The following is a 19,970-nucleotide window of genomic DNA, read 5'->3' as shown; positions in this document are numbered from 1 at the left end:
TGTAGTATTTTATTATTCAAAAATAATAACAGTTGGGAGTATTAATGGTATTATAAGCAATTTTACATTCCTTGTCACAATGCAACTAGTTTATAATAATAGACCTTTACAGGCTTTGTTACATTCACATCTAGTGATATAATTTGACCAGCAATATATTTGATGTGAAAAAAGAACAGCGACTCCGTGAATGGTGGTCCTCAAGAGCTTTGGACGGTGATTTGATGGTCTCCAGAATGGGAAAGTTTGGGAACCGCTGAGCTAGACAGTCACATCTGTGTGGTAACATGATAGGATGGAAAACCAATGATATACAATGATTCTGCAAACCCAAAACAGACTGATTATAATGTATAGTATATGACGTTACATTGAACTAATCACAGTAATCAGAGACCAACTCACACACAGTATATACAAAGACACACACACACACAATACATTCCTAGGTGAAGAAGTGTCTTAGTCCACAGACTAGGAGACAGGCCTCAGCGTCTTCAGATTAGGTGAAGAAGTGTCTTAGTCCACAGACTAGGAGACAGGCCTCAGCGTCTTCAGATTAGGTGAAGAAGTGTCTTAGTCCACAGACTAGGAGACAGGCCTCAGCGTCTTCAGATTAGGTGAAGAAGTGTCTTAGTCCACAGACTAGGAGACAGGCCTCAGCGTCTTCAGATTAGGTGAAGAAGTGTCTTAGTCCACAGACTAGGAGACAGGCCTCAGCGTCTTCAGATTAGGTTCTACAAGAAAGAGGATGGAGGAGAAGGGAAGAGAGAGATCAGAAAGTAGAGAGGAGAAGGGAAGAGAGAGATCAGAAAGTATGGAGGAGAAGGAGGAGAGAGATCAGAAAGTATGGAGGAGAAGGGGAGAGAGAGATCAGAAAGTATGGAGGAGAAGGGAAGAGAGAGATCAGAAAGTATGGAGGAGAAGGGAAGAGAGAGATCAGAAAGTATGGAGGAGAAGGGGAGAGAGATCAGAAAGTATGGAGGAGAAGGGAAGAGAGAGATCAGAAAGTATGGAGGAGAAGGGAAGAGAGAGATCAGAAAGTATGGAGGAGAAGGGGAGAGAGAGATCAGAAAGTATGGAGGAGAAGGGAGGAGAGAGATCAGAAAGTATGGAGGAGAAGGGAAGAGAGAGATCAGAAAGTATGGAGGAGAAGGGAAGAGAGAGATCAGAAAGTATGGAGGAGAAGGGAAGAGAGAGATCAGAAAGTATGGAGGAGAAGGGAAGAGAGAGATCAGAAAGTATGGAGGAGAAGGGAAGAGAGAGATCAGAAAGTATGGAGGAGAAGGGAAGAGAGAGATCAGAACGTATGGAGGAGAAGGGAAGAGAGAGATCAGAAAGTATGGAGGAGAAGGGGAGAGAGAGATCAGAAAGTATGGAGGAGAAGGGAAGAGAGAGATCAGAAAGTATGGAGGAGAAGGGAAGAGAGAGATCAGAAAGTATGGAGGAGAAGGGAAGAGAGAGATCAGAAAGTATGGAGGAGAAGGGAAGAGAGAGATCAGAAAGTATGGAGGAGAAGGGAAGAGAGAGATCAGAAAGTAGGGAGGAGAAGGGAAGAGAGAGATCAGAAAGTATGGAGGAGAAGGGGAGAGAGATCAGAAAGTATGGAGGAGAAGGGAAGAGAGAGATCAGAAAGTATGGAGGAGAAGGGAAGAGAGAGATCAGAAAGTTTGGAGGAGAAGGGGAGAGAGAGATCAGAAAGTAGGGAGGAGAAGGGAAGAGAGAGATCAGAAAGTATGGAGGAGAAGGGAAGAGAGAGATCAGAAAGTATGGAGGAGAAGGGAAGAGAGAGATCAGAAAGTATGGAGGAGAAGGGAAGAGAGAGATCAGAAAGTATGGAGGAGAAGGGAAGAGAGAGATCAGAAAGTATGGAGGAGAAGGGAAGAGAGAGATCAGAAAGTATGGAGGAGAAGGGAAGAGAGAGATCAGAAAGTATGGAGGAGAAGGGGAGAGAGAGATCAGAAAGTATGGAGGAGAAGGAGGAGTTCCACCTGAGATAATGATGTGATGATGGTCCTATGATGTAACTACAATAAGATAACAGTCATTTATTACAGACAGAAACACAAAAACATGCTTCCATTCTGGAAAAACAGTTCCTCTTTGATCTGGTTAGCTGTGTTTTTATTTGACCCATATTTAAATCATTACACATATTCAAGGGAGGGAGCAATGAAAACTGTCTTACCTAGATTCACTCAAGTCCTTAACAAGATGGTTTTCATGTTCAACGAGAGCTTTGAGACAAGCTCCCGTCACTTCTGGTCCTTTGGGGATGACTGCTTTCAGTAGTTTTCTCATTCGGTCCTGTTCAGTTGTTTCAGCTGTTATTCTGGAGTGCTCTTCTTCACCAATCATGTTCTTTGACCACAGATCATCTGCTATTGGCATTGAGTTTTTGGTTCGCTGAATTAGTTTAGCCCAGTGTTTCTTCAGAAACTCCTCAGCAGGAATGTCAGGGAGTGTTAATGCTGAAGGGGGGGTCAATTAAATTAATATGGCTTTAGGGTTAACAGCAGCTGTTTCTACATCTTCCAGTCTCTCCAGTTATCATTCCTCTGATAGTCATTTATTGTATAGAGCCGACTCCAGGGTTGTGGTCAATTCCAATTAAAGTCAGTCAATTTAAAATAAAAAAATTGAAATAATAATTTTTCCTATTAGGTTTATTGAGAAGTCATTGAAAATTGATGCCCTTATTAATGTTTTATCAACAATCTACTCAGAATAATCTAATGTCAAAGTGGACATGTCCCCCATACATTCAACATCTGGAAGGTCCCTCAGTCAAGTATCGCATTTCAAGCACAGATTCAACTATATACAAAGACCAGGGATTTTTTTTTGAAAGCCTCATAAAGAAGGGCAGTGATTGGTAGATGGGTAACAATAACAAATCAGACATTGAATATCTCTTTAAGCATGGTCAAGTTAATAATTATCCTGTGGGTGATGTATTAAACCACCCAGACACATCAAAGATGCAGTCGTCCTTCTGAACTGAGCTGCAGGGCAGGAAGGTGACACACTCTGGCTCCGGGACTCTGTATGTTGAGCCAGGGTGTGTTCATTCATTGGGTGTATTTCTATGTTGGTATTTCTGTTGGGTTCATTTCTATGTTTGAATGAATGACTCCCAATCAGAGGCAATGAGTATCAGCTGTCGGCTGGTTGTCTCTGATTGGGAGCCATATTTAACGTTCTGTGTTTCACTTTGGGGTTGTGGGTTTTTGTTCCTTTACGGTCATTGTTACTGTGGACTTCACGAGTCGTCTTTTGTTTTGTATTTAGATACTTTAATATAATAAAGTCATGTTTCTTTCACACGCTGCGCCTTGGTCTACTTCTCGTCAAGACGATCGTGACAGAAGGAAACTGTTAGTGATGTCACCATGAGTTCATTGGTGATTTTAAAACAGCTACAGAGTTCAATGTCTGTGACGGGAGAAAACTGAGGATGGATCAACAACATTGTAGTGACTCCACAATAATGACTTAAATGACAGAGTGAACAGAAGAATACAAATATACAGAATAAAAAAATATTCCAAAACAAAAATACCTTATCGAAATAAGTATTCAGACCCTTTGCTATGAGACTTGAAATTGAGCTCAGGTGCATCCTGTTTCCATTGATCATCCTTGAGATGTTTGAACAACTTGATTGGAGTCCACCTGTGGTACATATAATTGATTGGACATGTTTGGGAAGGAACACACCTGTCTATATAAGGTCCCACAGTTGACAGTGCATGTCAGAGCAAAAACCAAGCCACGAGGTCGAAAGAATTGTCCGTAGAGCTCCGAGACAGGATTGTGTCGAGGCCCAGATCTGGGGAAGGGTACCGAAACAGTTCTGCAGCATTGAAGGTATCCAAGAACACAGTGGCCTCTATCATTCTTAAATGGAAGAAGTTTAGAACCACCAAAACTCTTCCTAGAGCTGGCCGCCCGGCCAAACTGAGCAATCGGGGGAGAAGGCCTTGGTCAGGGAGGTGTCCAAGAACCTGATGGTCACTCTGAAAGAGCTCCAGAGTTCCTCTGTGGAGATGGGAGAACCTTCCAGAAGGACAACCATCTCTGCAGCACTCCACCAATCAGGCCTTTTATGGTAGAGTGGCCAGATGGAAGCCACTCCTTAGTAAAAGGCACATGACAGCCTGCTTTGAATTTGCCAAAAGGCACCAAAAGACTCTCAGACCATGAGAAACAAGATTCTCTGGTCTGATGAAACCAAGATTGAACTCTTTGGCCTGAATGCCAAGCGTCACATCTGGGAGAACCCTGGCACCATCCCTACGGTGAAGCATGGTGGTGGCAGCATCATGCTGTGGGGATGTTTTTCAGCGGCAGGGACAGGGAGACTAGTCAGGATCGAGGGAAAGATGAATGGAGCAAAGTACAGAGAGATCCTTGATGAAAACCTGCTCCAGAGCGCTCAGGACATCAGACTGGGGCGAAGGTTCACCTTCCAACAGGACAACGACCCTAAGCACACAGACAAGACAACGCAGAAGTGGCTCCGGGACAAGTCTCTGAATGTCCTTGAGTGGCCCAGCCAGAGCCCGGACTTGAACCCGATCTAATATCTCTAGAGAGACCTGAAAATAGCTGTGCAGCAACACTCCCCATCCAACCTGACAGAGCTTGAGAGGATCTGCAGAGAAGAATGGGAGAAACTCCCCAAATACAGGTGTGCCAACCTTGTAGCGTCATACCCAAGAAGACTCAAGGCTGTAATCGCTGCCAAAGGTGCTTCAACAAAGTACTGAGTAAATGGTCTGAATACTTATGTAAATGTGATATTTCAGTTTTTTTTTTATGTATACATTTGCAACAATGTCTAAAAACCTGTTTTTGCTTCGTCATTATGGGGTATTTTGTGTAGATTGATGAGGGGGAAATAACAATTTTATCAATTTTATAATAAGGCTGTAACGTAACAAAATGTGGAAAATGTCAAGGGGTCTGAATACTTTCTGAATGCACTGTATCTCTCATGTTTACTTACTTGTTGAATGGGTGGCAGTGATGTATTCATCTGAAAGATAAACCAAATGAGGTTATATCACTCTAAATAGCATCTGTTACAAAAGTACAAAGTTATGATTGACATATGCTCCTACCTTGTGATACCACTTCTTTCCATGCAATCCTCTCATCATCACCGAATAACTCCATCTCAATGTTAACCCCTGTCATTTTCACAACCGCCCTGAAAAAGCTTGGTGTGGAGTCTCTATGTATGAGATGAATCTTCTGGAGAGAGATGGAGAGAGCGAGAGAGAGATTGCTTGCAATGTAAACATATGTTTCCCATGCCAATAAAGCCATGTGAATTGAGAGCCATCGAGCGAGAGAGAGCAATGGATAGAAATGTGACTTAAATGTCAGATTCATGTTCTTAGTCTACTAAAACTGTACCTGTGGATTGATGGCGGTAGAACAGGGAATGTTCAGTCTGAAGTAACTATTCAGTTTGAAGGCCTGCTCTGGTCTTGAGATGAGAACCCTTGAAGACCCTTGAGACTTTTCCTGTTGTTCCACAGCCTGCGAAACGAGGCATGGAATACACAGCCAGTCAATGTATAGTCTTATTCAAACATTATTCAGAAAACTAGCAACACACTATTATCTTCATGTTATGAGTGTCAACATAAACCGTACCACTGCTTAGTTAAGGTCACCTCTAAAAGAATGGTACCTCACCTGTATTTGGCTGGGGTTACTGGGGAACAGGTATAGGCGTGGAATTAGTATTTCCTTTTTCACTGTCAGATAGAGCATCAGCTCACAGTGGACATCTATGTTCCGAGAAAAGATATAGCTCAGTATAACAGAGATAACTGAGAACCTGGGATGGAGAATCTTAGCATGGAATCTGGTGACCTCATGCACTTCCTCAACAGACACTCCATGTTCCTCTACATGAAAAATCTTCATCTCATTCCTCAGGGAAGGGTTGGTCCCTGAACAACACAATCAAAAGGAGACAGAAAGACAAATATTGTATTATTCAAACAACTAAAACACAAAGAATATGTGGTACCAGATCACAGTAAACTCAAACTCCCAGAATATTCATTTATTCATTCAGGAAGTGAAACTCAGTTACATGGAAATGTCTTTCTGAATACTATGTCTATATGGTTTTACCTAAACAGACAAAGTGTGGCAGATGAACTTCCTCCAGTTCACCTAACTCCATAGTGATGTCCAGCAATGGACCACCTTGTCCGTACTGCATGTCTTTCAGAAGTTGACTGTAGGGTTCCCAGTTCCTGAAGTGATACTTCAGAATGACATCTCTCTCACACACCCATCGGAGCCCAGACACTGTGCACTCATAACGCCCTTTGGGTGTCCTGTGCCTGAGGGCAACAGCAAGATATGGTAGAGAGGGTCAATCGTCAAATGGAGAGGTTGGATTAGAAGCCTATTCCCAAAGGTATTGGGGAAATACACTAGCAAGTGGAATGAAATGTTAAAAGTAGTTATTTTACCTGAACATTGTCACTCCCTGGACAGTGGAAGTCAAGGGTTCAATCTGAAGCCAGTGTGTGGAGTCCTGAACAAGGACAAGCATGTCAGTTATACATATGGGGCCAGTTTCCTGGCCACAGAGTGAGTCTAGTGCTGGACTTAAAGCATGATCAATGGAAGTTTCAATAGAAAGTTCTTTAAGGTCCAAGACTAGGCTTAATCTTTGTCCGGGAAACTGGCTCATTAAATGAACAAAGTAATTTATCTAATGTATTTATTCAATGTTACATGGAATGCTGGGGATTGATCCAATTAAACTGTCTAATGACAAAATATGACAGAAGTTAAAATCCTGCATTCCTACAAGCAGAACACAGGACTGTCTATATCCCAGTATGAATGGTTGGTCAGTACACACCTGGCTTTGAGACTGTGTTTATATTACTAAAGCAGAACACAGGACTGTCTATATCCCAGTATGAATGGTTGGTCAGTACACACCTGGCTTTCAGACTGTGTTTATATTACTAAAGCAGAACACAGGACTGTCTATATCCCAGTATGAATGGTTGGTCAGTACACACCTGGCTTTCAGACTGTGCCTGACTCCTGAAGGTATGTAAAAGTGAGAATTGACATTATGACTTACCTCAACATGTTCACAAGTCTTACAGCTCTGAGGAATCCCTGAAGTCAAAAGTAGTTGTTATTTAAAATGGACAATCTCATGTAATAATGAATTAATAAATATTAAACAGACTTGTAATAAAAATGAATGTAAGTGAGCAACAGTCTCAGAATGTACACTCATTATCATACCATAATCTGACATTAGTGTTATATTAATGAATGTTTGTGGAAGCAGGAAACAACATGGTTCTGGTCCATGTTTTGTAGATGTTGGGGGCCTGATTTCTGGTAGATCCCAGGATGAGTGTCACACCCTGGCTATGGGACTCTAGTTGTTGAGCCAGGGTGTGTTTGTTCTATGTGGTGTGTTTCTATGTTGGGGGTTCTAGTTCGTCTATTGCTATGTTTTGCCTGAGTGACTCCCAATCAGAGGCAACGAGTGTCAGCTGTTGGCTGGTTGTCTCTGATTGGGAGCCATATTTAAACTGTATGTTTTCCCTTTGGGTTTGTGGGTTTTTGTTCCGTGTTGGTCATTGTCACCGAGGACGTTACGAGTCGTTTGTTGTTTTGTTTGTTGTATACATTATCACTGAAGAATATAAATATACAATGTTCGTTCAACACGCTGCGCATTGGTCTACTTCTCTCCCTGACGATCGTGACAATGAGAGCTTAAAGGTAGAGTCAGCTAAATGATGTTGTACGAGCAGCACCGCAGATATTGTGATGAGCAAGATGCCTGACTTCTCTCTCACACAGTATCTGCCCATGTGCACGGGTTCTCTTCACTCTTACAGCGTGGTAGCCACGGGACCAAAACAGAGAAGTTTAGCATCGCGCTCCAACGCTCTTAGTTGTTGTAGAAGTTTACCCACTATGATGTTTACTTTGTGCATCTACATCATATTGCTGACTCCACCTTTAAGTTTGTTTTGACCAAATATATCATGATTGTGTTCCTTGCCTGGGACTCAAGAACGCTTTAATCGTATTTTGATTTTAAAACAATTATCAGTTAACACTCACATATCTGGTCTCTGGTGTTCTCAGGTCCAGGCTTGATACAACACTCTCCACCATGGTCTCTGGTGTTGGGAAAGCAGATGGATAGACTGTGATTAAACTAAATACAACTTATAAAGGCTTTATATAGCATACATACAGTCTTCATAAGCAATACAAAGGGTGTATAAAGGGTGACAGAACAGCTCCCTATGTAGGGTGGATTACCAAATGTGACATAACACTATGTCAACTTCCATGAAGTCAATACTGATGGTGACATTACAGGTGACATTGCTTATCTTGATGAAAGCCCCTAGAGATGTGATGTCACCCGGTATCATGAGTTACTGTCTGTAGGTCCAACAGAACACATTAAAACACACCACTACTACTAATCTAACTGTCTGTAGGTCCAACAGAACACAATAAAACACACCACTCCTACTAATCTAACTGTCTGTAGGTCCAACAGAACACATTAAAACACACCACTACTACTAATCTAACTGTCTGTAGGTCCAACAGAACACAATAAAACACACCACTCCTACTAATCTAACTGTCTGTAGGTCCAACAGAACACATTAAAACACACCACTACTACTAATCTAATTGTAGGAATGATTCCAGAGGAAAACACATGATAAAACATTGTCATGACTCACCTTTGAATGTGTTGGTCATCTATCTGACACAGGGTCACTGAGGAGGAGGAAACCACAAACCCAACCCCAGGATAGAGGGGTTCAGTGAATGTGGTGTGTTCTGTGTAAAGGTGTGTCAGTGTACCAGAGGAGGACACACTATAGAAGGACAAAGTACCAGCTGGCCAGTCCAGATACACTCCAACTCTGTTAGAAACAGGACCAGGGATGGATCTGCCGACTCCAGCATGGTAAAAGTCATATCCACTGTCAGAGCAGAATAAACACCAGGACTTCCTATTGGCTCCAATCCAACTGTCCATCTCTCCCTTCCTCTTCATTCCTTTGTACACCACACCAATGTGAGAAATGCCACCATCCCTCTCCACCTCCCAGTAATAACGAGATCCAGATAAGCCTTCTCTGCAGAGAACTTGGGAATCATGGTCAAATCTGTCTGGATGGTCTTCATAATGCTGCTTCTCCTCCACCTGTGTCACCTTCCTGTTCCCCTCAGACAGTATCAGGTTTGGGTTTGCTGTATTTGGGTCCAGGGTGAGATGACAGGCATCTGTAGACAAAAGGAGAGTTTAATCAAACCACATCTTCATATAAAATGTTGTTTTGTAGGTAGAGAACAAGTATTGATTAGTTACTATGTAACTGTAGTTCTGAATATGTAGTTAATTAGGATTGAAGAGACTTACATTTCCTCAGCCCTGGTTTCAGCCTGAACTCTCCACCATGATCCACACTGTAGGAGAAACAGGTTATTGACTGACAAAGACCTAATAAAGCAGTCAACATTTAAACCATATTGTTGTGTTCTGGTGCACTATCCAAGTTCATTACTAGAGACATACAGGTATTCTATCCTACCTACTGCATACAGAACAGAGTACAATTCATTACTAGAGACATACAGGTATTCTATCCTACATACTGCATACAGAACAGAGTACAATTCATTACTAGAGAAATACAGGTATTCTATCCTACATACTGCATACAGAACAGAGTACAATTCATTACTAGAGAAATACAGGTATTCTATCCTACCTACTGCATACAGAACAGAGTTCAATTCCAACAGGATATCAGAGATGCAGAAGAAGAGTATTCATGTGGTTATGATGTATGCTGTGTTGGAGTGCTAAGCCTGCTGGGTAAACGTCCCCTGTATTCTACCATCAGGTCCTCATGTTACTGAACCTACTACACTTCATAGGACACAACCACTGCTCACACTATTAGGACATCTATTCTGACTTACTTCAGCTTCATCAGTTTATCTGTGGGATCCACCAGAGCAGCTGAAAGCAGTCCCCCTGCAGAGTCTCCTGGGTGATTGTAGCTCAGGTCCAGCTCTTTCAGGTGGGAGGGGTTTGACCTCAGAGCTGAAGACAGAGCAGCACAGCCCTCCTCTGTGACCAGACAGCCAGACAGCCTACAGAGAGACACAACAGCTGTCTAGGTTGGTGGACTGGTGTCAATCATCTTGTAGGACACCCATATATTTGTCCATGACACAAACATTGTCATGAAACATCAGATGTTCAGAGTATTTGTTTTACTAAGCTCAGTACCGACCTGATTGAAACAGCTGTACATACCCCAGTGTGTGTAGTTTACAGTCTGGATCCTCCAGTCCAGCAGAGGGCAGTGTAACTCAGCTCAGTACCGACCTGACTGAAACAGCTGTACATACCCCAGTGTGTGTAGTTTACAGTCTGGATCCTCCAGTCCAGCAGAGGGCAGTGTAACTCAGCTCAGTACCGACCTGACTGAAACAGCTGTACATACCCCAGTGTGTGTAGTTTACAGTCTGGATCCTCCAGTCCAGCAGACAGCAGTGTAACTCCTGAGTCCTGCAGGTCATTGTCTCTCAGCTCCAGTTGTTTCAGTTGTGAGTTGGGTGAACTCAGGACTGAGGCCAGATCTGAACAGCAACCCTCTGTCAGACCACACTGACCTAGACTAGAGGGCAGAAGAGCACATGATTAACAAATGTCTGAAACATCCACATAATAACTCATACTGAAGATAGTTAACCCACACAAGTGTCTGTATGTTGCAGAGTGGACTGGTTAGTCCAACACAGAGCAGCTCCACTCCTCTGTCTCCCAGGTCATTGTAGCTGAGGTCCAGTTCTCTCAGGGGGGAGTTTGGTGTCTGCAGAGCTGAAGCCAGAGTCTCACAGGATTCATATGTGAGTTCACAGCCAGACAGTCTGGAGAGAGGAGATATGTTGATACACTGTTAAATATGCAAAGCTTTAAGAATAATGAGATGCATTAAGATAATAACAGAAGGACACATGATTAACCAATGTTAAAAACATACTAACTCACTCAAGATATTTACCTTAGTTTTATATATGTTATGTATGTTTCTGGATATGTCCCAAAAATGTTAAATTAATGTTAAAAACATACACATACTAACTATACTGAACAGAAATATAAACCCAACATGTAAAGTGTTGGTCCCACGTTTCATGAGCTGAAATAAAATATCCCAGATATGTTCCATACGCACAAAAGCTTATTTCTCTCAAATGTTGTGCATAAATTTGTTTAGATCCCTGTTAGTGAGCATTTCTCCTTTGTTAAGATAATCCATTCACCTGACAGGTGTGGTATATCAAGAAGCTGATTAAACAGCATGATCATTACACAGGTGCACCTTGTGCTGGGGACAATAAAAGGCCACTCTGAAATGTGCAGTTTTGTCACACAACACAATGCCACAGATGTCTCAAGTTTTGAGGGAGCGTGCAATTGGCATGATGACTGCAGGAATGTCCACCAGAGCTGTTGCTAGATAATTTTATGTTAATTTCTCTTCCATAAACCGCCTCCAAAATCGTTTTAGAGAATTTGGCAGTACATCCTACCGGCCTCACAATCACAGACCACATGTAACCACGCCAGCCCAGGACCTCCACATCCGGCTTCTTCACCTGCAGGATGGTCTGAGACAAGCCACCAGGACAGCTGATTTAACTGTGGGTTTTCACAACCGAATACTTTCTGCACAAACTGTCAGAAACCGTCTCAGGGAAGCTCATCTGCGTGCTCGTCATCCTCACCAGGGTCTTGACCTGACTGCAGTTCGGCGTCATAACCGACTTCTGTGGGCAAATGCTCACCTTCGATGGCCACTGGCACACTGGAGAAGTGTGCTCTTCACGGATGAATCCCGGTTTCAACTGTACCGGGAAGATGGCAGAAAGCGTGTATGGCGTCGTGATGGCATTGTGTGGGCGAGCGGTTTGCTGATGTCAACGTTGTGAACAGAGTGCCCCATGGTGGCGGTGGGGTTATGGTATGGGCCGGCATAAGCTACGGACAATGAACAAAATCACATTTTATCGATGGCAATTTGAATGCACAGAGATACCGTGACGAGATCCTGAGGCCCATTGTCGTACCATTCATCAGCCATCATCACCTCATGTTTCAGCATGATAATGCACGGCCTCGTGTCGCAAGGATCTGTATACAATTCCTGGAAGCTGAAAATGTCCCAGTTCTTCCATGGACTGCATACTCACCAGACATGCATGTTTGGGATGCTCTGGATCGACGTGTACGACAGCGTCTTCCAGTTCCCGGCAGTTTTCAGCAACTTCGCACAGCCATTGAAGAGGAGTGGGACAACATTCCACAGGCCACAATCAACAGCCTGATCAACTCTATGCGAAGGAGATTTGTTGCGCTGCATGAGGCAAATGGTGGTCACACCAGATACGGACTGGTTTTCTGATACACACCCATACTTATTTTTTTTAAGGTATCTGTGACCAACAGATGCATATCTGAATTCCCATTTATGTGAAATCCATAGATTAGGGCCTAATGAATTTATTTCAATTGACTGATTTCCTCATTTGAACTGTAACTCAGTAAAACCTTTGAAATGGTTGCATGTTGCATTTATATTTTTGTTCAGTATACAGTACATACATAATATATAAACACTCACAGTGGATACTGAAGATAGTTAACTCACACTAGTGTCTGTATGTTGCAGAGTGGACTGGTTAGTCCAACAGAGAGCAGCTCCACTCCTCTGTCTCCCAGGTCATTGTATCTGAGGTCCAGTTCTCTCAGGGGGGAGTTTGGTGTCTGCAGAGCTGAAGCCAGAGTCTCACAGGATTCATATGTGAGTTCACAGCGATCCAGTCTGGAGAGAGGAGATATAGTGATACACTGTTAAATATGCAAAGCTTTAAGAATAATGAGATGCATTAAGACAATAACAGAAGGACACATGATTAACCAATGGTAAAAAAATACTAACTCACTCAAGATATTTAACCTTAGTTTGATATATTTATCACATTTTATGTATGTTTCTGGATATTTACCAAGATGTTCAAATAATGTTAAAAACATACACATACTAACTACATACATAATATATAAACACTCACAGTGGGTACTGAAGATATTTAACTCACACTAGTGTCTGTATGTTGCAGAGTGGACTGGTTAGTCCAACACAGAGCAGCTCCACTCCTCTGTCTCCCAGGTCATTGTAGCTGAGGTCCAGTTCTCACAGTGGGGAGTTTGGTGTCTGCAGAGCTGAAGCCAGAGTCTCACAGGATTCATATGTGAGTTCACAGCGATCCAGTCTGGAGAGAGGAGATCATCTGTTAGATATACACATCCTTCAGAATAATGATACTGTATACATCAACTCAATAACATAACTTACAGTGCTCTCTTGCATGTTTTCACTACCGGCATTAACCTCTGATAACCTTCCTCTGATGTGGTGTATGTCTTCAGGTCAAACTCCTCCAGCACCTCCTCTGACATCAGTAACAGGTAGGCCAGGGCTGAACATTGTTGAGGTTTTAGTCTTGTTTCTGAAAGAGTTCCTGATCGCAGGGAGGTTTGCATTTCTTCAACTAGAGAGTTGGCACCAAGTTCATTCAGACAGTGGAACAAGTTGATGATCCTTTCTGGTGAGGATTCCCTTTTGATCTTGTCTAAAAGGTACCTGACTGTTCTCTCGACTGTTTCCTCATTGCTCTGTGTTGTACTTCCTGTCTGTGTCAGAAGGCCTCGTAACAGATTCTGATTGGACTCCAGTGAGAGACCCAGAAGGAAGCGGAGGAACAGGTCCAGGTGTCCATTCTCACTCTTCAAGGCCTGGTCCACTGCTCTCCTGTGTAAGTCAGACAACTGGATTGACTCCTCCTCTTCATCCTCACTAGTGGTGGAAAAAACATTTTCCTTCTTGTCCAGACATGATTCTAAAGCATGCACTGCTGCTAGAAACTCCTGAATGCTCAGATGCACAAAGCTGTAGACCTTGTCTTGGTTCAGCCCAGATTCTTCTTTAAAGATCTCTGTACACAATGCTGAGTACTCTGATGCCTCTGTGACATCAAGGCCACACTCTCTCAGGTCCTCCTCATAGAAGATCAGGTTGCCCTTCCAGCTTTGCCAGTTTCAGGATCATCTCTTTGTCTGACTGAGACAGTTCCTTTGGGTTTGTCTCTGTGGCTTTGTTGTACTTCTTGTTCTTCACAATGATTTGGATGAGCGTGAAGTGTGTGAACATCTGGGTCAGAGTTTTGGGGACTTCATCCTTCTCTGCCTCTTTCAGCATCATCTCAAGGACAGTGGCTGATATCCAACAGAAGACTGGCATGTGGCACATGATGTGGAGGCTCCTTGATGTCTTCATGTGTTTGATGATTTCATTGGCCAGATTCTGATCTGTGATTTTCTTCCTGAAGTACTCCTCCTTCTGTGGATCATTGAACCCTCGTACCTCTGTCACCTGGTCAACACACTCAGGTGGGATCTGATTGGCTGCTGCAGGCCGTGAGGTTATCCAGACGAGAGCAGAGGGAAGCAGATTCCCCTTGATGAGGTTTGTCAGCAGCACGTCCACCGAGGTTGGCTTCGTGACATCACAGCACCTCTCATTGTTTTTGAAGTCTAGAGGAAGTCGACACTCATCCAGACCATCAAAAATGAAAACAGTTTTGGTTTCACCATCTTCAATGCTGTCAATCTCTTTCAGCTCTGAGAAGTAGTGGGAAAGAAGTTGCATCAGACTGTATTGGTCCTTTTTCAGGTTCAGATCACGGAAAGGAAGAGGAAACATGAAATGAACGTCCTGATTTGCTTTTCCCTCTGCCCAGTCAAGGATGACCTTCTGCACAGAGACTGTTTTTCCAATGCCAGCGATTCCTTTTGTCAGCACAGTTCTGATAGGTTTGTCTTGTCCAGGTAAAGGCTTGAAGATGTCGTTGCATTTGATTGGTGTCTCTTGTGTGGTTTGTTTCTTGGATGCCATCTCTATCTGTCTCACCTCATGTTCATTATTGACCCCTCCACTTCCACCCTCTGTGATGTAGAGCTCTGTGTAGACGTCCTTTAACAGACTTTGGTTTCCAATTCCTTCAGATATGTGTTGATACTTGTGTTTCAGTTTAGCCTTAATGTCTTGTTGGACTGTCAGAAGAGTTTGACCTGTAGGAAAACAATGAGAGTTGAGACTCATAAGTTCATGTGTGTGTGTGCGTGTGTGTGTGTGTGTTTTAGAGGGGCCTTTGTACCATTCTTTGTAATATTGTTTGAAACACAGTCTTACTTCTTCTGTCCAGAAGGTTGTGTGTGATCTTTAATGCATCCTCACTGTCCAAACTCTCCACTTCCTTATTGTCATCTGGTAATGGTTCCTGGCTGAAAGCAGGTGGCTGATCACTCTTCATTGATAGCTGGCTGGGGGCAGGTGACTCTGCTCTGGGCTTCTGGACACTGAACAAAACAGGGAGGCAGATCACCTCATCAATATCTCATCAGTACCTCATCTAAATCATTTCAACAACTGTATAGCTGAACTCATAGAAGTCCTGATGTTTCTTTATAAAGCTACAGTCTGCAATTGGTAAATCGGTTTGGGGACTTTTAAATTAATGATGTAGAACTACATTTGATGTAATTTGGGAAAACTTTTCCCTTTAGTTTTATATCTTTAAGAGAACTGTATATTTTACATGTAATCTCTTACCTCTTAGAACTGGTGTCTTGAGTCATTTTAGAGGCAGTGGTCCCCTCCTCTCTCTCCCCAGAGAGACTCATTTTAGAGGCAGTGGTCCCCTCCTCTCTCTCCCCAGAGAGACTCATTTTAGAGTCAGTGGTCCCCTCCTCTCTCTCCCCAGAGAGACTCATTTTAGATGCAGTGGTCCCCTCCTCTCTCTCCCCAGAGAGACTCATTTTAGAGGCAGTGGTCCCCTCCTCTCTCTCCCCAGAGAGACTCATTTTAGAGGCAGTGGTCCCCTCCTCTCTCTCCCCAGAGAGACTCATTTTAGAGTCAGTGGTCCCCTCCTCTCTCTCCCCAGAGAGACTCATTTTAGAGGCAGTGGTCCCCTCCTCTCTCTCCCCAGAGAGACTCATTTTAGATGTAAGTCACAGCTCACTCAGCTACAATAAGAAATAACAGAACAGTCAATATTTCTGAACATTGTTGAAGTAGCATTAATAATGACAAGACTTTTACAGAGTTCACACAACAACGTCACCTGCTAAATGAAATGACCTCGATAACAGCACGTCAGTTAAATATAGCTAATTTTCCCCAAACATCAGACACCCCCTATGCTCGGACACTCTCTAGCGGTTGGAGGACTGAATCACCTCGAGCTCAACATTTAAATGGACTGAAAAATAACGGTAAGTTTTGTGACTAACGACACCCTTTTAGCTAGCTGACCACCGATTTTCAGTGCAATTTATGTAAGTTAAGTTAGGTTTTGAGAGTTTTCAAAAAAGTTATATGTACACATTTTGTGGAACACGCTGCATATTGTAAAATTCGACTGCGCGACAGACCACACCTAATTTAATATCCAACTTTTTACCTCTGAAATATAGCTAACGGATTTTCTAATGTTGCTATCTTAGTTGCTAAATGTTGATAGAACTGCTAAGTAAGCAAAAAGGAAAGAAATTGTAAGTGTTAGATAATACATATCACGAAAACAGCTGCATGTTGTCAAGCTTTACCATATAGATAATACATATCACGAAAACAGCTGCATGTTGTCAAGCTTTACCATATAGATAATACATATCACGAAAACAGCTGCATGTTGTCAAGCTTTACCATATAGATAATACATATCACGAAAACAGCTGCATGTTGTCAAGCTTTACCATATAGATAATACATATCACGAAAACAGCTGCATGTTGTCAAGCTTTACCGTATAGATAATACATATCACGAAAACAGCTGCATGTTGTCAAGCTTTACCGTATAGATAATACATATCACGAAAACAGCTGCATGTTGTCAAGCTTTACCGTATAGATAATACATATCACGAAAACAGCTGCATGTTGTCAAGCTTTACCGTATAGATAATACATATCACGAAAACAGCTGCATGTTGTCAAGCTTTACCGTATAGATAATACATATCACGAAAACAGCTGCATGTTGTCAAGCTTTACCATATAGATAATACATATCACGAAAACAGCTGCATGTTGTCAAGCTTTACCATATAGATAATACATATCACGAAAACAGCTGCATGTTGTCAAGCTTTACCATATAGATAATACATATCACGAAAACAGCTGCATGTTGTCAAGCTTTACCATATAGATAATACATATCACGAAAACAGCTGCATGTTGTCAAGCTTTACCATATAGATAATACATATCACGAAAACAGCTGCATGTTGTCAAGCTTTACCATATAGATAATACATATCACGAAAACAGCTGCATGTTGTCAAGCTTTACCATATAGATAATACATATCACGAAAACAGCTGCATGTTGTCAAGCTTTACCGTATAGATAATACATATCACGAAAACAGCTGCATGTTGTCAAGCTTTACCGTATAGATAATACATATCACGAAAACAGCTGCATGTTGTCAAGCTTTACCATATAGATAATACATATCACGAAAACAGCTGCATGTTGTCAAGCTTTACCATATAGATAATACATATCACGAAAACAGCTGCATGTTGTCAAGCTTTACCATATAGATAATACATATCACGAAAACAGCTGCATGTTGTCAAGCTTTACCATATAGATAATACATATCACGAAAACAGCTGCATGTTGTCAAGCTTTACCATATAGATAATACATATCACGAAAACAGCTGCATGTTGTCAAGCTTTACCGTATAGATAATACATATCACGAAAACAGCTGCATGTTGTCAAGCTTTACCGTATAGATAATACATATCACGAAAACAGCTGCATGTTGTCAAGCTTTACCATATAGATAATACATATCACGAAAACAGCTGCATGTTGTCAAGCTTTACCATATAGATAATACATATCACGAAAACAGCTGCATGTTGTCAAGCTTTACCATATAGATAATACATATCACGAAAACAGCTGCATGTTGTCAAGCTTTACCGTATAGATAATACATATCACGAAAACAGCTGCATGTTGTCAAGCTTTACCATATAGATAATACATATCACGAAAACAGCTGCATGTTGTCAAGCTTTACCCTATAGATAATACATATCACGAAAACAGCTGCATGTTGTCAAGCTTTACCATATAGATAATACATATCACGAAAACAGCTGCATGTTGTCAAGCTTTACCATATAGATAATACATATCACGAAAACAGCTGCATGTTGTCAAGCTTTACCATATAGATAATACATATCACGAAAACAGCTGCATGTTGTCAAGCTTTACCATATAGATAATACATATCACGAAAACAGCTGCATGTTGTCAAGCTTTACCATATAGATAATACATATCACAAAAACAGCTGCATGTTGTCAAGCTTTACCATATAGATAATACATATCACGAAAACAGCTGCATGTTGTCAAGCTTTACCGTATCAAAATTGGAGTCCTCTGACGGAGGCATTTTGTACAATCTGTAAAAATGTATTTGGAACTTTGAACCATGAACTCTTCGACACCTATCACTGTTGGCTATATTTCATCTTACAACAGCTACATAGAGGCAGTATTTAGTTAAATGGTACAATGTATGCATCAATATTACACTAATTGGGACACTAATTTTCATTACAGATAACATCAAACAAAAAACGTGGGTACACTTTCAGTTATTGTGAAAACTTTTCATCACCTTTCAATGCCTTAGCTTTGAAATGTAAATGTTTATACATATTCAGATTGAGTTATCTTTCTAAAATGTGTATAGTATGCCAAGTTATTTAGCTACATGTATTTACCACTGCAGCATGGAGAAAACCAAGAGAAAGCAGTGGAGTGAGGTGGACATGTTCCATGCCATGGAGGACTGCGGGGCAGGGATGGCTATCCGCCAGGCTGCCAAGGTTAGGCATCTTTTGTTTTTAGGAGATTACCATGTGTATGTGAATTTTATCTGCTAGTAACAGTTTTCTTTTCTTATCTACCAAGGTGCATGGTGTACCTCGGCAGACCCTGGCGGACAGGCTGAGCGGCCGGGTGACCCATGGTTGTCGCAGTGGACCACCCACATTGCTTGCACCAGAGGATGAAAAGTCTCTGGTGCAGTACTGTATCTACTGCGCTAGCCATGGGTTCCCCTTCACCAGACAGAGGCTGATGAAATACGCCGACAAAATACGCAGGTATTTGGTGTTCTATGTATGTAGATTGGTGGACTGACTGTTCTCAATGTGTGTGATGTAAATGTGGATGTGTATGGTGATGCCAAAACAAACATTTTCATCCTGGATGGACACTTATATGTATTCTATTCTATTGTAGGTTTCGGCACCCAGGGGAAACAATCCCACCACTGGGGAAGCGGTGGTGGGAAATGTTCAGGAGGAGGCACAAGAACCTAAACATGAGGAGGCCGGACACCCTGGACAGGGGGAGAGCTGAGTGTGCCACACGTCCGACGATGGACACCTTCTTCACTTCTTATGAGAAGCACTTGGAGGAGAGTGGGTTGAGGGAGAAACCCAGACAAATCTATAACTGCGATGAGTCTGGGTTTCGTAGCGACCAGAGCAGGCACAAAGTGCTGGCTCCCCGGGGCGCAAAACACGTGTACCAGCAGGCTCCGGGGACCAAGGAGCACATCACAGTGCTGGCCTGCTTCAACGCAACTGGGGAGGACATCCCCCCCGTTTATCATCTACCCCAAGTGTTTCCCCGGTGGCCACTACACACTGGGAGGCCCCCCCCAAGCTTGAT

The 19,970-nt window shown here is 42.3% G+C and overlaps 1 protein-coding gene, 1 long non-coding RNA gene and 1 pseudogene across 3 annotated transcripts; all 3 read right to left on the bottom strand.

The window, feature by feature from the left end:
- Positions 1-2,889: 2,889 nt before the first annotated feature.
- LOC311117411 (NACHT, LRR and PYD domains-containing protein 1 homolog) lies at positions 2,890-6,314 on the bottom strand. Its single transcript, XM_084192354.1, has 6 exons — positions 6,157-6,314; positions 5,710-5,969; positions 5,425-5,550; positions 5,127-5,259; positions 5,012-5,041; positions 2,890-3,005 (listed from the first exon to the last, which is right to left on the bottom strand). Exons 1-6 carry the CDS (start codon positions 6,245-6,247, stop codon positions 2,932-2,934), a joined length of 714 nt encoding a protein of 237 aa, XP_084048480.1. The 5' UTR covers positions 6,248-6,314; the 3' UTR covers positions 2,890-2,931.
- Positions 6,314-8,278, bottom strand: LOC311117420. The gene is made up of 4 exons (XR_014611623.1): positions 8,140-8,278; positions 7,133-7,170; positions 6,504-6,568; positions 6,314-6,371 (listed from the first exon to the last, which is right to left on the bottom strand). It is a non-coding gene; the product is annotated as an uncharacterized lncRNA (long non-coding RNA).
- A 501-nt stretch (positions 8,279-8,779) lies between these two features.
- LOC311117414 (protein NLRC3-like) lies at positions 8,780-15,938 on the bottom strand (annotated as a pseudogene). The gene is made up of 9 exons: positions 15,801-15,938; positions 15,381-15,547; positions 13,485-15,259; positions 13,228-13,401; positions 10,819-10,992; positions 10,566-10,739; positions 10,036-10,209; positions 9,470-9,516; positions 8,780-9,333 (listed from the first exon to the last, which is right to left on the bottom strand). The product of its transcript is annotated as a protein NLRC3-like (transcript).
- Positions 15,939-19,970: the final 4,032 nt, after the last annotated feature.

Source organism: Coregonus lavaretus (genome assembly GCF_964263955.1).
Source record: "Coregonus lavaretus genome assembly, contig: HAP1_SCAFFOLD_541, whole genome shotgun sequence".
Taxonomy (NCBI): domain Eukaryota; kingdom Metazoa; phylum Chordata; class Actinopteri; order Salmoniformes; family Salmonidae; genus Coregonus; species Coregonus lavaretus.
This window is presented reverse-complemented; position numbering and strand designations above follow the sequence as displayed.